General features: G+C 36.0%; 2 protein-coding genes across 2 annotated transcripts; one reads left to right on the top strand and one right to left on the bottom strand.

Annotated features, from left to right (window-relative positions):
• Positions 1-6,958: 6,958 nt before the first annotated feature.
• LOC113273938 (H/ACA ribonucleoprotein complex subunit 2-like protein) lies at positions 6,959-9,321 on the bottom strand. Its single transcript, XM_026523502.1, has 4 exons — positions 9,120-9,321; positions 8,873-8,942; positions 8,037-8,142; positions 6,959-7,253 (listed from the first exon to the last, which is right to left on the bottom strand). Exons 1-4 carry the CDS (start codon positions 9,247-9,249, stop codon positions 7,092-7,094), a joined length of 468 nt encoding a protein of 155 aa, XP_026379287.1. The 5' UTR covers positions 9,250-9,321; the 3' UTR covers positions 6,959-7,091.
• A 235-nt stretch (positions 9,322-9,556) lies between these two features.
• LOC113273936 (ribosomal RNA-processing protein 7 homolog A-like) lies at positions 9,557-12,926 on the top strand. The gene is made up of 6 exons (XM_026523501.1): positions 9,557-9,829; positions 10,145-10,225; positions 10,944-11,129; positions 11,268-11,365; positions 11,630-11,840; positions 12,799-12,926. Exons 1-6 carry the CDS (start codon positions 9,703-9,705, stop codon positions 12,882-12,884), a joined length of 789 nt encoding a protein of 262 aa, XP_026379286.1. The 5' UTR covers positions 9,557-9,702; the 3' UTR covers positions 12,885-12,926.
• Positions 12,927-25,161: the final 12,235 nt, after the last annotated feature.

Below are 25,161 nucleotides of genomic sequence, written 5' to 3'. Positions count from 1 at the left end.
TACTTCAGTTACACTCCTTCATTTATTTATTTATTCGCAATTTTTAAAAGTCGATAACATAAATGGTAAGGCGGATACCAATTCATATAAAATAATATAATCCTAACGGTTGGATTTCAGAGTTGGTATCCCGCCCAAGCAATAATGGTGTATTACCTTTAGTGATCATGATTTTAAAGAACCTCTAAAGTTCTAAAGACTTCAAATAAAATTTCCTAATATACCGCAAAAAAAACGTCAAAAAAAACCGTCCTAAAAGCTTTCACAAAAACGGGACCCCTACTATTCTCTGCGCGATCCATCGGGCCCATATCAAAAAACTGTGTGGGGGCAGTTTAAAGATTGTCCAGAATGACTGTCTCTGTAGAAGCACCGGACTTCAAAATAGTAGACTATCTGATCGGGTAATTGAGTCAAAAAGCAGTCAAACAGATGATATTAAACCAACTATCAGGGTTTTCCATGCACACATGCATGCATCAGGTGAAGGATAGCCAAAATGAGTAGAAAATTATTGTGGAGTTTACTGATTGACAGAGGGGTTTTGAATGGTGTGGGCTGCAAAATTGCAAATATTATCATTACAACACCCCAAGTGTTTCTATAAAATCTTTGACCACATTCACCCAAAAGAAAATCAATTTAAAAAAGCATATTTCAGCTTTTTTTCTCCTTTAATTTTGGTTATGCATGTAATTTATGGACCCTATCCAACTCACAAAACCACTAACTGCACTCTCGAATTTCCTTCTTCCCCACTAAACATTTTTAGGCCTATATATATATGTGCATGATGTATACCGATCAACACTCTCTCACAATCATGGAATACTCTTTTACCATACTTTCATTTTTCACTTAACAAAACAAAATTTATTTCTTAACGGAAAACCAGTTAAGACTCCACAAAATCGGGTTACATAGGATATCAGGATATCATTTGGAAAGCTGAGCAATTTTTACCTCCAAAATAACATAAATTTTCTCCTCCAACCTCACCACTACAGCGACTTCCGCCACTGTTTTACCTCGCCTAGACTTTTAAGGCGGAGTTAGAAACTAGACTAAAAGGAAGTTAAATTTTTTTAAGGAGGAGAAGGAAAGCAATGTTAAGCTTGGAGAAAAAATTAGGCCTGAAAATTTAGGCTTGGAAGTCCAATGAGCAGGGGTAGCAAGTGTGCATCCTAAGGCCAAGCAATATGGTGTCCTATTTCCCTTTCCTATTCCTCATAGATAGGGAAAAATCTAATTTGACGACTATTATGGTCTCCCAAATCCGTTCCCTACTACTCAAAGGAGATCACTATCTGAACCCCTTGAAGGGAAGGCAAATCACACGGAAATTCAACTGCTTTACAGAAACTCAGTTTTCGTGTGATTTTGCGATTTTTTTTACTCTTGGTTTTCACTTTTAACTCTTTTATTTCCACTAAAACTCTTTATTTTCAATTATATCTCCATTTTTAAAAATGGAAACCGAGTTTCCATTTGATATTATTCACACGAAAACTAAGTTTCCGTGCAGTGTAGAGAAGGGGTGAAAACAGAGCATAGTGAAGCTGCCTTTTGAGCCATATCCCTTCCCTACATTCAAGAGATAGATAAGGAATGCCCTCTCCCATAGTGCTTGGCCTAACCCTTGCTCTACATTGTCCGCCCCTTTCAAGTATCAATCCCACTTGGGTCGCTACACCACCCAATCAATAAAAAGAAGGCTGAGATGATCTGAACGTTCATTTGATTCGAGATGTCCTAATTACAACAAAGTTCTAGAGGCATATATGCCAGAATCTGTTGCAAATGAAAAAGAGAAGTAAATTTTTGTTTGGCAGGTAAAAAGAAAAGCAAATTAAAAAGTCATTTTACTGGCTAAAACCAAACACATAAAGAATCTTTTTATGAGTGTTGTCCTGAAAATGTGAATTTAGACTCTTTAAAGACGAAAAAGAAAAGAAAAAGAAGAATCCGGCCCTCCAAATTTGATACCTTGACAAATAATGATACCATTGTAGAGTTAGGCCATGATACTGAAATGTTTTAATCAGGAAATGAAGTTACCTAAATTTAAATCAAAGTGAAAGGTAAAGGTGAAACTAAGTTAAACAAGCTGTGCTGTGCTCATAGGTCATAGGAGTCATGATACCAAAACCAGACATGAGAAAGGATAAGAAAAGGTTGTCTGTGAATGGACATAAAGGGCCTACTTATTCCCCACTCATATAACATGCACATTTTGACAAGACCTAAAATGTTACTAGTTGCATTCTTTTCACATGAATTATTTTGTCCTCAGGTCAGGACTTAGTCAGCAGGAGGGAGGACTGACTAGTATGAATCTTCACTCTCATTTGCAACCTCAGCTTCCATGAGCTTTTAGAAAAAAATAAGGTTGTTAGAGCAATTGCAGTGGTGCGACCAAAATCAAAGACCAAAGACTAAAAAAAAAGATCAAATTTGAGTTTAGTCCATCGTGTGGCGTAGAGGAAGAAGAGTAAATTTGGTCGCGCGTTGATATAAAGTTCGCCTGGACATCGAGCGTTGGTAAAGTTTACGCCTGGAATCAGGCGTTGGTAAAGATAACGCCTGAAATGGGGCGTTTGTAAAGATTACGCCTGAAATCAGGCGTTAATAAAGATTACGTCCCACTGAATTCAAACAAAAATAAAAAAAAAAAAAAAAAAAATGGGGCGGAGGTATAAAGCCCGCCCCATGTGATGTATCTCATTTTGGTCCAAAGTATATCAACGCCTGGTCTTCAACTCAAAGAATATCAACGCCCAACTAAGGGGCGTTAATTTTATGTACGCCCCATCCAGGCGGACATTATACCAACGCTCCATCCAGGCGTAAGGTATACCAACGCCCTGCATCAGGCGTTAACTTTACGAACGCGCGGCTACTAGCGGACATTATACCTACGCCCGTTGGGTAGGCGGACATTATATAAACGCCCGATTATATTTGGATTTGGTCTTGGTCCCCGACCAAATTTGGTCTGGATTTTAGTCTTTGATCAAATTTTGATCGATGGTCCGTTCCACTACGCCTATCCACTGGACATTATATTTGGGTTTAGTCGTCCATTGTGGACGCTCTTAGGGGAGTAAGATTTCGTTTCTTTACTACTGACTTATCTGGATCTGACTAAAATCACCTGGCTCGAGTCAGATCTGACTCAATATTTTTGTTTGAGTCAGATCTGACTCAATTGATTAAAGAAAAATGTGGGTCAGTGATTTGATACCATGAGTCAGGGATATTTTATTACCCGACTCAAATGGGTCCGAGTCGGAGGTTAAGTCTGAGTCAGAGATCGAGTCAGATCTGATTCAAAATTAAAAACAAACGATCTGACATCCGACTCGCGACAAGTCAAGGGTTGACTCAGATTCAGATCGCGAGTTAGATGCAAACAAACATGATCTAAGAGCAGGTGCCATAGGACTCCACGTACAGTATAGAAAAAAAAATAGGTTGCTGAAAGCAGCAAGCAGCTAGTATTATATCAAAGCTTCAGCTAAGTTGGAACAAAGGGAGTATTAAAAACTTCAGCCAAGTTAAGGACCAAAGCCTGCGTGCTTTAGTGCAATTCTTTGAATGGCCAGATTTACTCTCTGAATTGTTAAAACACACTATGTGTGTGAACTCCAATGAATAGAAGGTTGTCTCCTTTGAGGAAATTTCTCGACCAAAACTTTTACGTCCACCGAGAAAAATTTTGAAAATATTTTCGGTGAAATTGAGTGGTGACTTCAAGTTGGTTACTAAAGCCATTTTCGGAAGGGACCTATTTTTCACAATGAAATTTACTTGCGGGAGGGATTTCGGAACCTCTCCAAAGGGTTGATTATTTTAGTTTACTAGTATTTTTATTAACAATAGGCAATAACATAAATAAAATTCAAAACACTAGTGGATTCATTACACAATTTCTGAAGTAGGCATGCATGGGTTCATCATCAGAGAGACAGACGACAATGTAATGCTTAAGTAGCATAAACGGAAAGCATGCTGCCTTGGTCGTCATTGTTGAAAGTGACACTACATAGTCGTTTATTTTGAAATTTGTGTGGTGATGATGGTTGGTCCATCCATGAACGAGCAGCTTCATTTAGCTTTAGAAATTGGTCCCCCACGCACGAACACGCTCTTTCTTTCACTCACAAACGTAGCATGTACACTCTCAGTTTTTTTTCTTCGAGCTGTCTTGATTAGTGCAATTCAGGCAAGGAAGAATGAAAATTGCAAAGAGTCAAAAACCTGTGCTACATCTCCCTGGATGATCATATAGTTGTATGAAATACCAGCTTGTCTTGTACTGTTTACACTTATATTACCGACTCTTAGAATGTTCACAAGATGTTTAGAATCCGTAAGACTTCTTTGGGAACGTAAAATTCTATGAAAACAGGGTTTCAGAATCAGTAAAGCTGCACGGAAAATATTTGGGGAAATTGTTACAAACAAGAAGAAACAAAAACATGATAAGCATCCTCAGTCGCATGCATATAAGTCACCGAGAACTTGACATGCAATCCTTTCACGTTTACTAACTTGGAATTGTGGACATTCAAAGAATTTTCGCATTAGCAGTATGTAAACCAAGGATTAATTGGGGAGGGGACACTGCTGGTTTGATGATTTGGGACAATGGGGGATCAATAAAATTTGGACTTCACATGACAATCCGAATAACTGAATTTGGCACAAAGAAAAGCAAATTTGAGGCGAATTGACAACCAAAAAGGCTGCACATGGCCTTTTCCAAACCCACCAAAGCACTAAGTTGATTTTAGCCAGTCGAAAAATACAGAAGCTCTAGAACCCTACATTTCAGCTAAATGTGATTCTCTTTTTAGCACTAATCTGAACTATATAAAGCAGAATAACGACGACTTTGCTGTCAATTTATAACCCGGCTTGCGGGTTGATCCTAATCCGGCTTGTTTCAATCCGGCCCGGCTTGGCTTGTTGTCTAAACGGGCCGGGTTAGGGTTGGCATATACAACCCTACTAGAAAACAAGCCGGGCTAGGGCTAATCCGCGGGTTACCCGTCAACCCGTCAAAATTAATGAATATATCCCTCAATCCCACCAATTCTTTAAAATCCATGATTTACAAACATATATTAGAATTAGTTAATTTTAAATCAATAAATAAAGCTAATTTTGGATCTACCCAAACAAATATAACAATTTTTAGATTTTAAATAATCAATCAATAAATTAAATTACAACTTAGATTCATCAATCACATATTTATTCGGGATGTCCTAAATTGATAAAAGGACTAGCATAATTTAAACAGTGAGTTAGTCTTACTCACATTAATTTAAACTTATAAAATGATAAAAAAAAAGTAAAATGCTTAGTTGATGTTAGGGTTCTCTGCCTAAGAAAACTAAAGCGCCGTAACCGGCTATATCGTTGATTAAGTGGCAATAAAAACGTCCACTTTACAACTCAGTGATGGGGCTTCTAGTTAAACACCAAATTGACCTAGGTTCGACCTTTACTAAATGAATAATCCTAAACAATCCTAAATTTTAAATTTAATTTTTAAATTGATAACATTAACAAGTCAACCCGCCAACCAGTCAGGGTTGACCCGTCTAGGGCTAGGGTTGGGGTTTTGAGCTTGTTCGTGAATAGTACTAGGGTTAGGGTTGACCCTAACCCTAATACGGGTTGGCAAGCTAGGGCCGGGTTGACCCTAGCTTGCCCCGTTTGACAGCTCTACTTTGGTCCTCGCCTTATAAGTGAAACAGATATAGCACGTTATAATCTGTTTTAACATATTAAAAGCAGATTACAATTGTTAACCAACTTTTAGATAATAAGTAACCTAATTAGCTAGTATGCTTTAAGGGATGAATTAGAAAATGGTGGATGAAAGTTCAGTAACTTCTGCTGCAACTTGGGTACAAGGTCTTCTTGTTTCACCTTGGTAATTTCTCCCTTTGTGGGTTTGGTTAAAACTAAAACACACCATTAGAAGCACACAAATTTCAATATCTTTTCAGCTCTCTCTCTATCTCTTTTTGTATGTGTCCCTCCCCAACCGATAATGAGCTCTCAAATGTATATGCAATGGAGATTTAATAAGATCTGCAGCTGGCTGTTTATAGAGGTAGCAATGGAGTACAAGCTCTTATTCAAAGCAACATTTGCTGAGAAAAATGAGTCGATGGTGATGAGGAATAATATTCCTTGCACCATCAGGGCTGGTTTGCTGCATTCATGCAGCGTCTGGACATTCGTACGTGTATGTTATGAGTCGAACAACCCAGAAATTAGCATCTGTAAGATTGAGTTTGCAGCAATTATTATTCTTATCTACTCAAATCCGAAGCTCTATGTTCCAGATAATAATTAACTAAAGGGTAATGGCTAACAAATTGCCTGCCTTGTGCCCATTAAGGGCAAGAAGCCAGCCTCTCACTCGCATTTGACAACATAGCCTAAGCTTATTTTCATCTACGCTGTTAGGTTGACAATGGGGAGGAAACTGTTTCAGACTTGAAAGAGCTGAAAACAGGAAGAATAACCCTCAACGACTACCGTGCTGAAAGCATAAGTTGATTTTATAAAGTCAAAAATACAGAAGCTCTAGAATCCTAGATTTCAGCTAAAATATACTCCCTCCGTTCTTTTTTAATAAGCCAGTTTTGTTTTTAGCGAAATTTAAGGAAATTAAGAGAACTAATCATTGAAAGTGGTCCTCATGACACTTGTCAATAAAAGAAGTGAAGTGAAATAGTCCCCATGACACTTGTTAGCAAAAGAATTAAAGTGAAGTGGTCCACATGACACTTGTCATCAAAAGAAGTTAAGAGAAAAATGGTCCCAAAAAAATAAAATAACATTTGACTTTCCCAATTAGGAAAGTGGCCTGTTTTTTTGAAACTTATATTTATAAAAACTGGCCTATTAAAAAAGAACGGAGAGATCACTACTCTGAACGATATAATAATGACTAAAGTCCCCACTTTATAAGTGAAATAGATATAACACATAATAATTTGTTTTACATATTAAAAGCAAACTACAAATGTTAACAAACTTCTCTAAAATAAGTAACCTAGGGTGAATCAGAAAATGGTGGCCGAAACTTCAGTAACTTCTGCTGCAACTTGGGTATAATCTGCCTTTAATGCTTCTTGTTTCTCCTTGGTAATTTCTCCCTTTGTGGGTTTGGTTAGAACTAACACACAACATGTAGGCCTCTTGGTAGCTCCTGCAGTAGCAAGATCCTTAAAAAAGGACGTGTTAAAAAGTTAGTTCATACAATTTAATAAGAGCAAATGCAAATTCGATTATCTCATCCCCACTTGATCCAAACCTCCATCTACTATATAGAAGGCCAGAACAGATAAGAGATGACTTCAATTTGAGTACATTAGCATTCAAAACAAAGCATTGCCTTCTTGAGGGCGCTTTACTTTGCCAAGATGGACTAAGGAAAACACCCAAAACCTTTTTCAAAATGAGTCAAATTTGAATATCTCATTCCCACTGCTCTGAACCTTTATCTACTATAAAGGACAGAACTGATAGGAGATGCCCTAAGGCCATTAGCATTCAAAGGAAAGCATTGCCATCTTTAGGGCGCAGAAAAAATACAAAAACGTTCATAAATTACATGTTCGTAACTTCGGATTTGATCTTAGTAATCCAGTATTTATCATAAATTAAAGTTGGTACACACAGGCTTCAGATACGTTAACCCACTGTCAGAATGGGAGGCAAATCCATGCCTCAAAATATTCTAGTAAAACTAAAAGGCCAAAGTGATTCTCATGGAAATGCTCTAGCAAAACCAAGAATTTAAAGTGATTCTCATGGAATCATAGTCAGAACAAGAAAGAACTTTGATGTAAAAATTTTATACTTAATCTAGCTTAAAAAGAAGCAAACAAGCAAAGTCAAAGAGTAGATAAGATTTTTCAAATGGAACAATTCAAAAAAAGAAGACGAAGAGGATTGTGTATTAAATTAATACAGGGGAAAGAGAGTGTATCTGAATAGAAACTTACTTCCTTTGAGGGTACATATACGTATGGGATGTCAGCCTCCTCACATAGGATAGGAAGATGTGTGATAACATCAATAGGAGAAATATTTCCAGCAATCACACACAATCTGCAGTTGACAAGAAAAAACTTCAGTGTTCAAACTCATATACACATATTAGTACACAGGGTACAACAATCCTATCAAAAACTAAATAAAGCTAGTTCGAAGAAATTTGGAAATCCAAAGGAAAGAAAGCATTATGATTGAACACATAGATGTATTTCGATGGAATCATGTATTTCCATGACTACATCCAACAGTCTGATAATACGATCCACACAAGACACATCACTGGGTTCATACCAATGCTAATTGCAAAGACCTTGAACTCGGTATCAAAGCAGAATAACAGACAAAAACAAAAATAATAGATGATCAAATGCATCATAAATGTGAGATGGAGTTAGTAGACAAGTCGGGACTGAGTTAAACCCGTTATCTGTGGATACCACATCCCTGCGGTTGTCTGGCCGCTACCAATTGATAAATCAACTGGTTTTCAATGTTTGCATCATTGGTACACACAAGTGCAAAGATATAGCCTTCACACTCAATAAACCCAATAGATGCCATAAATAACCTAAAACAAGCAGACATTTAAAATGAAACTTCACAAACATAAAAACAACAGTTCAAATTTCCATGGCAGATCAGGCACATCAAATTTCTAGTAACAACAAACTAACAAAGCTCACCATATTTACAGATAAAACTACTTCACCCCTTTCGTAAGAAACTCCAACTAAGAACTCAAATACGAGTGAAAGAAGTCATTCATTCACCGATTTAGACTTACCCTTTGTTACCACGCCTTATGCTCTTTACAACCTCCTTCACACCTCTCTTTAAGCATTTGGATTCAGTAGCTGAAAAACACCAAAAAAACAAAAATACATCATAAACAAACGAATAAAATCGCAATACAACAATAAACCCTAGAATAATCATTTAAACGAAATCAGCTCAAAACCCATGTTCCAAAGTTGAAACCAATTAACAAAACCATGTAAATCATAAGAAAACCTAAAAATAAATAAATATACCTTTTCTAACGAGCTTAAGAGTTCTCTTGCATAGCTTTTTCCCAGCAAGGGGTTTCGCTATTGGTGCTAAAGCTGATATCTTCTTCTTGTCTTTCATGGCTGACTTATCTGCTTCACTGTCGCTACCCATCTTCTTCTCTCTTTTCTTTGTTGACTGCTTGGAGGAGCTCTGAAAAGATTTTTTAGGGTTTAAGAGTTTGCGAAAGAGAATGGGGGTTCCTCACTCGTTTCTGAGGGTTTTAGCTACGAAAGAAACACAAGATCGACGGCCAGGATGTGATAGAGATTCCCGCAAGATTATCTGGACCGTTAATACGTTTTCAGCTGTTGTCAACCGTTTATTATAACAGATCAACCCTAAATTGACTTGGGTCGAAATATCCTCAACAACAAGTAAACGGACGTTTGGATGTCGTCTCATCCATTTCCGAGTCCAATTTATCCGAAATCCGAAAAACCATCCGTTCTTTCTCCATTAAACCCTAAAAAGCTAAAACCTTGAGGAAACTCCGAGTGAAAAAATAAAAACCTTGAAAAAAAACCATTGGAGATAATATTTGTTGCAGAGAAAAGAGAGAAAAAGATGGGAAGCAAGAGGGTTATTACTGAAAAGGACTTGAAGAGGAAGGACAAGTTAAAGGCGTTAGCTGCAAAGTCAAAACCTAAGAAGTTATCCAAGAAGAAGAAGACTCTCAAAGTTGTTGATAATGGTAAATTTACAATCTGTTGATAATTGGAAACCAGAAAAATCTTTTGATAATTGGATTAGCATTTTCTGTTGATTTAGATTAGATGAAAGGGGCAATGGCATATATGTATTAGATTGTGAATACAAGCATTTGAACGAAATCAATAGGTTTTCCCAATGATTGAGATTCTGCTTTGGCTTGAGAATGGTATTATTGATATTCAATTGAGATGAATGTTTGTAACATACTGATAACTAGTGGGAGACATGCCCTTGTGTAGAATTTACTAGTACAATTTTGTTTGAAATGTGACTGCTTGCTTTTGTTTGTTTGCAGAAGAGATAACATTTGCCCTAGAGAAAAAGGGGAGCAAATTGGATGGAAAGAAGAAAAAGAAAAAGGATATTGAAACTGAAGGTTAGTTGATAACATCTGCTTCGCGGAGAATGGTATTTTGAAGCTTGAATTTGCAAAGCTGAATAATCTCTTCTTTAGTCTGGAGTGCAACCTATTTGTCATGTTTTATGGGATTGACCTTGTTTTTGTTATCTCAAATAGTAGACTTACTTGGATGCTGATAATTAAGTTGTTCAGTCTGTTTCATAAGTTCTCAATGATGGAATTATAGTGCATATTGGAAGTGCTGGTAACAAACGCCGGTATTAGCACCTGAATTTTTGTGGTTTGTTGAGTACTTAGGTTGGCCAGTGCCAACGTTTTTTCCTTCCTTGTTTGTCCACCTTCACACATAGCCTCCATTTCCCAGCACTTTTTATCTTCGAAAAATTACATTGATGGGCAAGGTTCTTAGATAATGTTATTCTCGCACATAGCCTCCACTTCCCAGCACTTCTTCTCTTCGAAAAAATTGCATTAATGGGCAAGGTTCTTATATGATGTTAAATTGCATCCACAATTTCTCAGGTTATGGGATGGATTTGCCCGAGTCTTGCAAAAGATTCGAGGCAATCAGAAACCCATACCAGTAATGATATTTCTAAACAATCACATGTTACAGGTGGATAGGGTTAAGCCTGATATTCTCTATTCCAATGATGTTGGTTCATTGGAACATAAAAGTTAAGCTTGTGCTGTGGACCCTTTGATGTAGACATATTTATTGTATTTGTGGCAGATAAGTCTGAGGAATTACTAGGGAAGACAAAGAAAGATAAGTCTATAAAAGCTGCAAAGAAAAAAACGAAGGATCTCGTTTTGTCAAAGAAAACTAGTAAGCTTACGTCGAAAAGAAATGAATCTCAAGCGGACGAGGTTTATCATATCTCTTCATGGGATGGTGATTGCTCCAAAGGGATGAACAGTATGGCTTATGATCTTTGTTCGAAATTAAATATGCTATATATTTTCATTGAGTGATATTAGGTTTATCCTTATAACAATAACACCCCTTAAACATCAAGAATTATAATTTGTCTTGCTTTTCTTTTCAATGTTATAGAGTGGATGACTGAATACCATCGAAGTAGGCCAGGGTTGGAAATACTGCAAAGACAGATTGATGAGTTTATGATTTCTCATGGCAAACAGGAGAGAGAGGTGCTTTTACTCTCCTTTTTTTTTAAATAGTATTTCTGTTTGTCCTTTCTTTGGAAATAGACGTTCGTTTATTTTTATACGATGCGTTTTTTTGGTTGGCTGAACAAGCTCATCGTGCTGTAAAATATTGATAATAACCATCAGCGACAAATTCCTGTACCATTTATGGGAAGAAATGAAATGCAGTTCGCAGAATCCTTTTAGCTTATAATATCAGTCAGCCTTGACTTTCGGTTTTAACCCACACCTTTCCGGGTTATACAGGAAAGGCAAGAAAGAGAAGACCGCGTTACGGATGATGGCTTTGTTGTTGTCAAACACCACAAAGGAAGGAAAAAGACAACAGATTCTGAAAGTGGAACTGCGGTGGGCTCTGTTTCACAAGCTGCAGTGCTAGATAAAATGGCCAAAAAGAAGCACAAAGAAGTTGGTATTGATTTCTACAGATTCCAGAAAAGAGATGCCCAAAGGAATGGTATGTTATGTTTCCTGAACTGTCTCTCGATTTCTTTTCCTTCTGTTATTTGGAGGAGAAACAAGTTTTCTCGCCACAACTTTATCCAAAGCTTAAAGCTATTGACACAACGATAGCACATAAAATCTTTGCTAGCCTTAACTCCCCACTGCCTACTTTTTATGATGGAATCGAGCCCCAAGGATTTGAAAATGTTTCCTCGGTCCAAAAACTGAAGTTGCTGAAACTGTCTTGAGTATGCTTATCATGTTTGATGTTTCAGTTATAACATTCTGAAGTTTGTTTTTTAACATTTTTCAGTTAATCATATAGAATACGTCTCAAATTGTCTTGATCAGCCATTGCCCATTTCCCACTGCATACTATATTTAAAAAATGAAGACTTGTTCATGCCCAAAAAATGTTGCTTTGTTGTTGGCACTTTGAGGTAGTATACTCCCGAAGAATATGTTTTCCCAGTCTTCATATTGTTTTCTAGCCATCCCCACACAACTCCCACCTCCATGAGACCATTAATTGTTTCTACATGTGCAAGTGGTGTCCTTTCTTTAGGCCCATCATGTTTCTTCAAGGAAAGAGTATAACAATTCGGTGTCAGATACAAAATGAAGAAAAAGGAGATGTAATGACCTTTGATGCTCAGAATCTTAGCGTCCATTCAAGTTCTTTTTGACGCACGTGCAATCAAACGTACAGTTGCATGCCTTTGAGATTAATCCCCTCAGCTAGAAAAAGATCTTCTTCTTTTCCTTGAAGCCGATTGGAGAGTATGCACATAGATAAACCCCTCTCTCAATGTCTCAGCTTTGACGAGAATCTGCTGTTCTGTCGGACCTCAAAATTTATGCTCTCATCCATTGCTGATTCACCATCTTTCTTAAATTTACTGCTGTCAGTCATTTACTTTGTGATTTTTACTAAAACATGAGGTAAAAAACTATTTAAATTCCTTTTGCAGAGGTTATGATGTTACAGAGCAAATTCGAGCAGGATAGAAAGCGGATACAGCAGCTGAGAGCTGCAAGGAAATTCAAACCGTACTGAGCTCTGCAAAGTTTGCAGCTTAAGTCGAGGAGAAAAATGCTCCAAAAGAACTTCAGCTGAAAATTTTGTTAGCAAGAACGAGATAAATGTCGATCAGGTTTTGTGACTGTTTATGTGTTTTGATTGTATCTGTGATCTGTTGGATTCACCAAAAATTGCTGAAACTTCGGTACTGTGTCAGTCCTGTAACCGTGTGTCCGGTTCCAACTCTGGTTTTTTTATCTGTATAATTAAAGCTTTTCGAGAAAAAAAAATCTACTTCTCTGAAAGAAAAAAAAATCAACAGAAGTAAAACATAAGGGCCTTCAGCCTTACACTAGTAAACTAATTACTAATTATTGTTCTTCGTGGCCTTAATTAAACCATTGTGCTTGATTAATTAAATCAAACCATTATCATATCATAACCATGTATTATATAGACTGTCTACTTTCTCCCATAGACACACTTCTCAAAACAACAGAAAAACAGAGTAGAAGATAGACACTTCTCAAAACAACAGAAAAACAGAGTAGAAGATCAGCAAAGTGTGAAATTGATCAGAATTATAAAAGAAGATTCATTTAACAAGAAATTTTTTAAAATTGATCATCAAAGTGGGTTCTTACAAGTATTTGAATATATAATCCTTGAAAACAACATTACCAAATTTAATATATTGCTGTTGCTGTTCTCTTCATCAAACTTGACCATTGTTCATCTCCACCATTTCAATCTCTGCAGGATGAATCTTCCTCTGATTTCTTCTCCGGGGGGTGCATTTCTTAATGATGATCCAGCATAAAGCAAACAGAATCAAAATTACAAGTATTGAAGCAATTATGATATAAATGTTGTTATGATTTGGCTTCTTAGGGCCTTTGAAGTCGTGATCATAGGTTAAACCCATGGTATTTCTGGTTTCAATGAAGTCTGTTTCTTGTTTTCAGAGAAATGCGACTGGTTTTTCAAACAAATGTGACTGGTTTTCCAACAAAGCGTTCTGTTTCTCACATAAAAGAGTTTCATTTTTGCATAGAGCTGATTTAGTTTTTTTTGATTGAGACATCAAACGACTTCTTTTTCTTCTGAGGAAGAAGGATTGATAAAAGAAGAAACAACCCACTTTAGAACAGTGGCTAGTCTACGAAACCCTCCTAATGAAACAATAATGCCAATAAAGCTTCTAAATCTGGAATTAAATCTTCTATTGCCGTAGCATACCCTTGCATTTATCTCTTACTACACTGCCGGTGTAATTGCGCATGGTAGTAGGTTCCATTCCTGGTATGCGAGACTAAAAAAGGTTCCTACAATCATATCCTCGGCGTAATTGCGCATGGTAGTAGGCTACTGATATTGATTCATGCCAAATGCAAAATCCAACTCCCCCTTCATGATCGTCACTTCCAGGTCTTAAAATCTAGCTGCTTACTTCTGAGTCATGTGCTCCTTCCTCTCTTGTTGGATGACACACGAGGGCCCAAGTCCAATACAATAAAGTCCCCTATTTTATTTACACTTTCTTTTGAACTATGATTTTAGGCATACCAAAAACTTTCAAGGCATACAAAATAGTTTTCCCATCCTAGGTGACCTTATAAGGGATGTCTATTGGGTAGTTCAATATAAAATCAAAAAATAAACTATCCTAAACATCTCTTCTTCTTCCTCTAACTAAACCACCTTCCTTTTCTCTCAGATTTTTTTTCATCACTGTAATTAATTATCGATTCGTGAAAATTCAATCGTCGGTTAAATTGAACTATATAATGGATCGTACAAAGAAAAAAGCAAACGTCAGGTGTTCTAAATCCTCTTCCAATCCATGAATTAAAGAAGAAGAACCAATTGAAGATGAAGGTGTAAAAACTATAATTGAACCGGAAATTGAATCGGAAATTCAACCATTTGAAGCTCCAAATACTGAAATGAGGATAAGAAGGTATTCCCTACAAACCTAATCTTTTATTTGTTGTTTTTCATGGATTGAATGGGTTAAATTGCTAAAAACTTAGGGTTTTTGACGGTTACAGTAGCGGGTTCGGCTGATAATTGAGTTGAGTTTTGAGCCGAACTGTTCTTGAAATTTCTCCCTGAAAGTGTCTATGAACAGTTCGGCTAAACGGTAAATGTCAATTTTTAGCCGGACCCCAAAATGTGTATTGAATACGTCCCAGAATAGTGTCAGGTTCGGCTAATACCTTGCAAACCTTCCCGGCCGAACCTGAGAAGTGAAATTTACTCCAGGTGGTTGTCAGGTTCGGATGACTCGATTAGATCACTTTCAAGCCGAACCTCTCTTTGTAAACACTTAGAAAATATTGATTTGCAGGCTTTAGGTTTGGCTAGCTCGTGTTGTTGAGTTATCAGCCGAACCTTCTCTTTGCACACTCAAGTTTTTCGATCTTGTTTTGGCCATAACTTTTTCGTCCGATGTCGGAATGACCTCATTCTTTTTGCATTGTGTTTGTCTTTTCATTATCTTGAAGTTGAAGATAAGATATAATTGATTTTAATTAGTTTAATATGGACCATTGGTATTCTCCATCATTAGACTTTACTTTCTTAACATTTTTAGTAATTTCCACTTTTTTTGTTTGGTTCATCCTATGAAAAGGCTGCACAATAGAAAACATATGTAATAAAAAGCCTAACCCCTAAACGTGTATGAATTTAAGTGTTTCATGGAAAATCAGTATCTTGTTCGGCTGATGTGATTTTTTGAATATGAGCCGAATTTGGAAAAATATATAGTTCGGCTGATACGATATTTAGAGTGAGAACCGAACCTAACTCTCAGGAATAAGTTCGGCTTGTTATTAGACTTTAATATAAGCCGAACTAGGATCTTTCAAATAGGTTGGAAGTTGGAAAATGAAGGTTCGGCGTATAACGTTAACAAATTCAGTTAGCCGAACTGTTCATCAATTTAGTGGGTTCGACTTATATTTTTAAGCCGAACATAGTCCTGGTTCGCCGAACCATGATGAAAAATATAATTTTTTGATGATTTCAAGCTACAAAAGTGAGATTAAACATAAAATAAAAGTGTACATGTGTGTTAGAAGCATTGGGTTCCTCATCTATGTATTCATCATATGGATTTGGCTCATAAAAATCATCATCTTGAGTTTGAGTTTGAGTTTGTGTAAAATCATTCTCACAATCTAAGAAATCATCCATTTCTGGATCATTGTTGTAGTTGATATGTATTTTCCTAGGTTTTTAGATGAAGAATGACCCTCCTCATCCTCCATTAAATCAAGAATAAAATTTTTCTCACTTTCTCCTTCTCAATAAAAACTTTGATTTTTTTTCCCCAAATTTTTTCATCTAAACAAACCTTTATAATTCTGAAAATTATCTTAATCACTAAACAAAAGTTTTAATCACTAATCCAGGTTACTAGCACTAATACGAAGGGTAGATTTGCCATTAAAAGAAATTGGTTAAGGGGATATCTGATTTTGTTATTTCACATCCTTTTTTGTCTTTATTCAGTATGCCTAATAAGATTTCAGTATGCCCAAAATCATAGTTCTTTCTTTTTCGTGATGCAAAACAAAATTTTATGCTCAATGAGATGGGGTACAGAATGTGCATCCTCCCAAATTACACTGGCAACGAAATTTTATGGGAAATCTTGCCAAGTCTTATAAACTCTGAAAATTCTGGCATGTTTAGCCAAGAAGTTTGCTGGCTTATTTCATTCTCTCATAATAAACTTGCACCTCCACAGAGGATGGTTGCAAAGTTTAGTCCTAATATCTAAAATAATAGAATGGTTCTCCCAAGATGCTTTGTCAAGGTCTTGAGTCACTGCTTCCACTACAACTATCTCAAACTTACATACTGTAAGTTGAGATCTTCATCCCATTCCATAGCTTGCAGCAATCCCTCACATTCTGCATGTTCCACATTTAAGTATCCGTCTGCATAGGCACAATTTGCTTGCTCAAAATTTCCTGCAAAATTACGAAGAATTAGTTCAATGCCTGAGTGGTTTTTATCAGTTTTTTTAAAAGTTGCATCACAAAAAATAGAAAAATATGGGTTGCCAGGCGGAATCCAATGAATCTGGACTGAATTATTGCTTGCGGCTGCTCTGTTGTATGCATGAGTTTCCTTCTTTTTCATCTTCTTACTCGTTACCAGGTTCAGTTGCTGTATATTCTTTATTACTTGTATTGGGTTTGGTTTAACATTCTCAAACACAGATTTACAGCGTGCTTTCCAGATCTCCCAAACCGTATTAGCCATTTTTTTACCCAATCATAATCCAAAGCATTCATCTCATCCTCAAACCGACTATTAATCCAATCACTTACAGAATTATTGGCTATTTGTACACTTCTACTAGCTCCTGAAGTAGATAACATGACTGCTCTTGATAAAGGGCATTCCCATAGAATGTGAGATGTTGTTTCTATAACCTGATTGCATATCTTGCAGTTTTGACCACTCTACTGCATTGGTTTTTCCATTCTTTCATTACTAGGCACGATGTCATTGAAACACTTCCATATAAAGTGCTTGACTCGCGGAAGTGTATCAATTGCCCAAATTTTCTTGTACACCTTTGCTTTGTCTTCATCATATATCTCCTGCCTGTTTGTTCTGATATCTACCAACTTGTTATATGCTGATTTGACCGTGAATTTGCCATTACGAGTTACAGTCCATACCAATCTGTCTGCAATGATTGTAGTGATTCGAGATTGAAGTATTCTTTCAGCATCAGGTTGTGCAAAAAGTCTTCGTATCAAATCAACTTTCCAACTCGTTATTTGAGGGTCAATTAGATTATTTACCTTAGCATAATTCTTTTCCTTATCATCACTAACAGCTGCCATGGGTGGATTAAGCATACCCTGTATCCAATTTTTATTCCAAGTTCGAATGCTTGTTCCATCTCCCACAATCCAGAAACTGTGTTTCTTGACAAACTCCATGCTTCCTTGTATACTTTTCCATGCCCAAGTAGAATCCTTTTTCTTCTTTTCATGTAATGTTGATTGTTGGAAAATATATTTTCTTTAGAGCAGAAGCCCACAACTGATCTTGTTGTTGACATAATCTCCAAGCAACTTTTGCTAGTAGAGCTTGATTAAAACAGACCAAATCCCTGAAACCCAATTTTCTAATTAACACTAGACTCATTTGATCACATGATTGTGACTTAATATTAATGTCTTAGTGAACATGAAATTGAGTGTTAAGTATTTATATTCAAATCGGCCAATTAACCATGTTGAACATGGTCTTTATACACGGTTCAGTTATGGTTTACCTAACCATAGTGTATATCTTATATATGCGAATAAGATTCAAATCTTTCATCTATCGGTGAGTATTGTTTGCTTGGTTCCAAAGCTATCTTAGCTTAAACCTAAAGCAACCTAGACTTTGAAGTCTATATAAGAGGAACTCTTGGCAACTAGGATTTTTGAATCCTGACACTACTTTTTGGTGTGTCCTAGTTGTATCTAGAGTCATCCTCTCTAGAAACCCTTTAAGGTTTAGCGAATACAAAGACTTCATTGGGATTCATGAATCCAGGTCCAGTTATTTTTTATCTTGATAACTTGAGTATCCTGATTTTGATTGTTATAGAGCCTTGCTCCATCAATCAAGATAGATAGTAATCGACAAAGTCTTTTCGTCTCATACTTTGTTGATTCCGTAAGTTTTATACTTGTGAGGTGAATAATAATCTAGGCTACACTTCGGGTTGCATAAGTCCGGGAGCATAGCCAGACTTTTGTCTAAGTTGCTATTGATTTCCATCACCTGGATCTATCGTTTGATCTGATCATCCGTTTAGATAGTAAATCAGGAAATCAATAATAGGTTTAATATGTGGGAGGCAGATTTAGTTTGAAGTCTTCAATTGAGTCGAATCAACTCTTAGTTGGTATGAGACCGTCTAAGGGAATCAACTGCGTGGAGTCCTGATGGGATTCAAGAGGTAAGGAGCGCGATTGTACCTAAATCAGCGGGAGACTGAGTTCGGTCTCAACTACATTCCAGACCGAAGTAATTGGTAGTGGGATAGTGTATGTAGCGGCTTAATACAGTTTGGTGTTCAATCTGGACTAGGTCCCGAGGTTCTTCCTGCATTTACGGTTTCCTCGTTAAAAAAATTTCTGGTGTCTGTGTTATTTCTTTTTCCGTATTTTATTGTTTATCTTTATAACTGAAATATCACAGGTTTTGCATTGATCAATCAGAGTAGCTAGGTCCAACCTTGTTAGTTAGATAAGATTTGATTGATCCTTAGACATTGGTCATTGGTACCGTCCAAGAACTCCCTTTGTAGTTAGGTTCACGGATTCAATTATGTAAACGTTCTAACAACAAGAGAGAAAGAGACATAACTCTAGGAACTTTCCTTGATTGAGTTTTTACTCTCACAGTTGTGTTAAGTTTGTCCATACAAATTGCCTAAGAAGAAGTTGGTGGTGTATTTTGGTACCCCGGGCGTTTTTAATTGGTATCAGAGCAGGAAAACACGTTAATACCTAATAAGTCGGTGTTTGAAACATTCTGATTATATGGACAGAGACGAAATCTCTATTGACGTACACCAGAATTCCTTAGAGATTCTTCAGGATTTGTTCTCCTCAAGACTTAGTGTCTCACAGGATGATCTCGAGTCACTTAAGATTTATAATATCATGAGTGATTGTAAATGATCTATGGGAAAAATTAAAAAGTCCTCTGCAATTGTTAAAAACAAGAAACGTCATGTTAAGAGTAAGAAGTTGTATTGTCTTAAAAGATTGTTAAACAATTTGTTTAATTAGGAATGCAACATAAGGGGATCTGTTGACGAAGATATTTTTATGGCTTTTGAAAAAACATTTAAGTTCTTGGAATATATTGTTGTGATCATAAATAAGGAGGTGCCCCTTCGTAGCTCAGTCTCTGGAAAGACTTGCTATTAGTGTGGGAAACCTTGGCATGTTAGAAAAACGTGGACAACTGCTACAATTTTGACTATTTCAGATGATACTGGTAAATCATCTCTTGATCACCATGGGGATGAACAAACTACTCCAAAAAAGTATCACGCCATATTGGTTTGTGAGTTGGCTTCTCATTCAACCTCTTGTTAGCAAGATTCTGACTTCACACCATCATGTATCAATTTAAGAAGGGAAAGTTGTTTTAAAGGATGTTTATGTTTTTTTTTTAGGTTTCTTATTTTATGTATCATGTGTTTAAGATCCCTGATCACATATCTAAAAGAAAAAACTTATAACAAATTATGATCATAACATCACAAGTTGTTGAGCTGGGTCCAATTTTACGATGTCGTAAGATCGATATATATTATGGGTCTTCTATTTTATGCGATTGTCAATTCGTTTTCTTGTGCTTTGAAATTTTTCCATAGAGCTAAGAATAAGATTAATTATCTTATTGAAATTGATAATCTTATCAATTTTGTTGGAATTTTCCCGGAATTTAAAAACATGTATGATTGTATCTCCTGACGGAATGATATTATTTATTTATTTATTAAATGGGGGGTGGTGGTGGTGGTGTTTGAACTTGAAGTCCCACACCCGAACCAACCAAACCCATTAAGGCTTTATTAAAAGAGTACGCGTACTCCGCTACTCCTTCTTCTTGTATGAATTCATGAACGGGATTAGAAATTGAGGTTAGGGTTTCCGAACCGTGTGATGCCTTCATAAATTGAGTTGTTAATTCAGAATCTTTGGGTCTTTCTGTTTGTTTCAAGGATGTACATCAAGAAGGAGGAAATCAAGCAATCATCTTTAAAATGAGCTATTTAAGTAAGATCAAATATTTTCTATTTGTTTTTTATATATGGAAAGAACAAAAGGAGTTAGTAAAAAAATCTAAGCATAAGAAAATTCTTGAAGAACCTAGGATATGTTTTATTGACATGGATTGTAATGAGATCTTTGAAAGAATTGCAACTAGAGAAATTATTCTAGAAAAGAAATTAGAAGAAGGATATGAGAGAGGGTTCGATCTTCTTACTAGAATGTTTTATGTGAACATGTATGATGTTAATATCGATAAAATGATCTTTAATCAATGATTGGGGGAGGAAAATTTTTTGTTAATCGAGATTTTATCTGGGATCTCACAAATATTCCTCTTGGTAATTTTAAACTTCCAAGATCTAAAGAAGAAACACCATCCTTTGAAACCGTTTCTCTTGAACTTTGTGGAAAGATGAGAAGCTTCCTACTTCGGAGCTTAGCATGCCTTTTAAGGTTTTTGGTAAGTCGGGTATCCCTAACATTTTTCCATCCAAAATTGGGGATGCATATTGGAGTCATGATTTTGGAGAGCTAGTCTGTTTCCTTAAAACGTGAACTAAAAATCTTGACATATGTGGGTTGATCATTTCTCAAATGGCATCAATGACGCTATCCAAGAAGATATTAGGGTTTCCTTATCTGATTGGATGCATTTGTGAAGAACTTGATATTGATCCAATTGGGAAATTCATTGGATCTCCCACTTTAGTTCATGAAAGTACGTTCAAACGTATGAGAACGAATGGGAACAAAAGGAAAATGGCCTCTATTTCACCCCTTGACGGTTCTTGTAATACAAAAACCTTGAGTATCCTTCAAAGAATTCACAAAGACATCTGCAAAATCAACACCAAGGTAATAGGTATGCAAAGACAATTATGTATGATTGCTACAAAATTTCCCGATATCAAGGACAAAATAGATAAAATTCAAGCTTCTATGGGTGATTCTGACGATGAAGAATATGAATAATCCTTTGACTATTTTTTTCTTTTGTTATCTAGGAAACTTCTTTTGAGGCTTTTATTCTTGAAAAGGATAACTAGAGTTTGGTATAGCAAAGATTGTGATTACACATAGCTATTTCCAACGTTTTTCATCTTGCATGTTTTTAGATTTATTTATTTAAATTCTAGAGTTGTTGGAAGATGAACTTGCAGTATGTAATCATTATTGGTTTAATTATTGCAAAATTCTTATGAAATATTTGTGTTTTTACGTTCTCGTGAATCGAGCCAATATTTCATATATGCTCAGAAGTTAAATCTATTATGTTTTTATAAACGAAAAATAGAACAAACTCTTTGAGATTTTTCTCGCAGTATTGATCTTTTTGTGATCACACTTCTGTGTTTTGCTGCTTGACACACTCTGTAAGATTCTCTTATGTTGAGTAAAATCGAGTAAAATTGTCTCGTTATTCGTAACTGGCCTTGAGATTATTTATGTCGATACTATGGATACAAATCCTTGTGATTTGTTAATGTCCAAAATCCTTTTTTTTCACGAAAGAAAGGTCACTCATGTTGTTTTCTCGAGAATGACATTTTATGGGGGAGACTTCTAAGTGAACTTGTGCTTAATTGCAATATCTTTGTGGGGAGTGTGGTTGTGGAATTATAAAGGGGATGCTTGTATCTTTTTAATCTCCTAGGATGAGCGCTAAATATTTATTACTAAGTGATATCATCTAAATAAGTTGGTATGAGAAGTTGCATTTTAACTATGTTATTATGTAGTATTTCTATCTTCCTTAAAACTTGAGATATCTTTTGATTTATTCATTTCAATTCCGAGATTTTCGTACCTTTGTTAATTTTATTGACAAAAAAGGGGAGAATTATTTAGTAGTTTCATACTACATACATACTCCTTCGTTCCACTTTACATGAGTGTTTAGGGTTATTTTTTTGTTCCACATTACTTGAGAGTTTCCATATTTTTCCCACAAAACTACCAACGAAACCCTCACAATTTTTCTTGGAACCATAAGTTTATTTTTAAATACATTAATAGTAATTAATGTTTGAAGACTTTTCTCAAGGGCATAAATAGATTTTTTTGTATCTCTCTCCATTTCTTAATCTGCGTGAAAACTCCCAAAATATCATCTAAATTGGAACGGGGGGAGTATGATTTACGGATCATTATGTAAGGGAGACTGAATCATTTAAGCAATAGGTTTACATATTAAACAAAAGATGTAAGTATTCATTAAGGGGGGAAAACATATCACCATAATATTACTTCAGAGTTGAGATACAATTGAATTTTGGAGAGAAGATAATATACTATGTTTCTGTATAACAAAGATTAAGAATAGAGATATTTTGACTTTGAGTCACATAAAAGTGACCAAAGTTGCGTTTGGGTCACCAAAAAATTTTAATTAGAGTTTGGATCACAAGATTTTTGTTGACCGCGTTGACAGCTAGGAAAATTAGTTAAATACTCAAATGACCAAATAAAACTTAGGGATATATTTATTTACTAAATCTACCCTTCCATTAGGGAAGATAAGCCTCGTCTTTTTCCCTCTAACCTGCTCATGAATTCATGTTACTGCGTCTTGCATAACTACAACAGCGACAAAAAAAAATGAACTGAACTTTAATTATAATAACTTACTTGTATCACAACAACTGGTTCCTCTTAAGTTGAGACTTTTTAATTGATCCAATTTCAGTTAGATTTGGTTTAACTTTAATTTAATGATTATCTTGGTTGGGGCGTTAGTCGATTTCTTTTTTTAAAGTAAGTCTAGAAGGTGCCTGTAAATGGCGAGATACGTACAAGGAAGTTCAAGGGATCGAATAAGTTTGGTCGGCTCCACCTTGTCTGCTCATGAAAGAAACAAGTCAACCTTGCCTTTAGTATCCTAGCTCAAACAGTTTACTAACAGCGGGTAGTATTTGTCACGAGATACATGGAAACCCACTTGAGCTCCTTCAAGTTGTGGTCATTTGAGAAGCAAGACTTGAGTTTTTCTTTTCTTTAATTCCTACCAATGTTTTCTTTACTCCTTTAAGAAAATCGTTCAGTAGCAGAATTTGATCAGATGCTAATTCAATCAAATCATCACCAGTATACTGTAATGATGGGATGGAAAAACACATCCATCAAAACTTGGTAACTGAACCTCTACTGTTCGATAAAAATCCTCCGAGAGGAGAAAAACACAAAACCACCTTCATCACCGCCCATTTCATCTAACGGTTTAGATTAATTGCATACAAATTACATTAAAATAAAATTATTTTAGTAACGATCAACGCGGTCGATCAAAGTCTTGTGACCCAAACTCTAATTAAAATTTCTTGGTGACCCAAATGCAACTTTGATCACTTTTATGTGACCCAAAGTCAATGTATCCCTTGAGAATTGTTTTCAAAAAATTGTTATCCCTATGGAATCGGTTCTTCAACAACAACGATGCTGAATTGAACACGTTTAGAATCATTGCAACTTGAAATAACAAAGGGTTCATGGAGAGTTGGAGAAACCAAGGAAATCAAGAAGACATGGTGGATCGAGGAGTTTTTTCAAAACTTTATTTTTTTATCCACATATATTAAATAATTTTGTCACTAAAATTGACAAAGGGGGAGACTGCTAGAGCATTGTCATAGACACATTTTTGTGTCTAATTTGTCCTCAATGTTCTATATTGTTGGTACTCGTTTTCTTACTTATTATGGTATTTTATGTGTTTGTAGGTATTTTTGGGAAATAAACATTTTTGGAAAATTCGTCTCGAAAAGTTCCTCGGGCACCCCCGGAAAAGTACTAAAGGCACCCTCATTTTGGATAAGGGCCACCCCAGGCACCACTGCTGTTAAAGGCGCCCCTACTCTGGATAGGGGCACCCCCTTCTTCTTCATTTGAAAATCATTTTCGGCGGGAAATATTTCATCACCACTGCACGAGATTTTGGGAAAGATTTCTGGGATATTTTCATGGATATTATGCTGCGATTATGTTGTCACTTAATCAATAGGTCGCAGGACGTGTTTTTGGAAGGAAAACAAGGAATAAAATCTGCCCATGAATGGTTGTTGCGTTAAACAGGGTAACAAATATTCTCGGATTACACTTGAGTTATAAGAGCATGTTACGTGGGATTTAAGAGGATATATTCTTTGAAAATTTGTTTATATCCAATCCAGAGAGAGTTTGAAAAGTTTCGGACAACTCAGACGTGTATAATAGAGGAAAGGAGAATAAAATCTCCTAAACTTTAATACGATATTTTCTGGTATTTACTCGAGAGATTGATGGTCTTGTGGTGTATTTATAGCTGAGTTTATAGTCAGATAAGGGGATGGAGAGTTAGGGAGAAATTGAGCACATTACAGAGCTAGGAATTTCGAGTTGCAGAGAATAGCCATTTTCTGCTGCTGTGAAGAACATAACACGCACATAGAACAGTCGTTGTTGCTACAGTGTCAGCGACAATACTCATATATCGTTCTTTGTAATAACTGGTTTGTAAC

Source organism: Papaver somniferum, chromosome 4 (assembly GCF_003573695.1).
Source record: "Papaver somniferum cultivar HN1 chromosome 4, ASM357369v1, whole genome shotgun sequence".
NCBI classification, from domain to species: Eukaryota; Viridiplantae; Streptophyta; class Magnoliopsida; order Ranunculales; family Papaveraceae; genus Papaver; species Papaver somniferum.
This window is presented reverse-complemented; position numbering and strand designations above follow the sequence as displayed.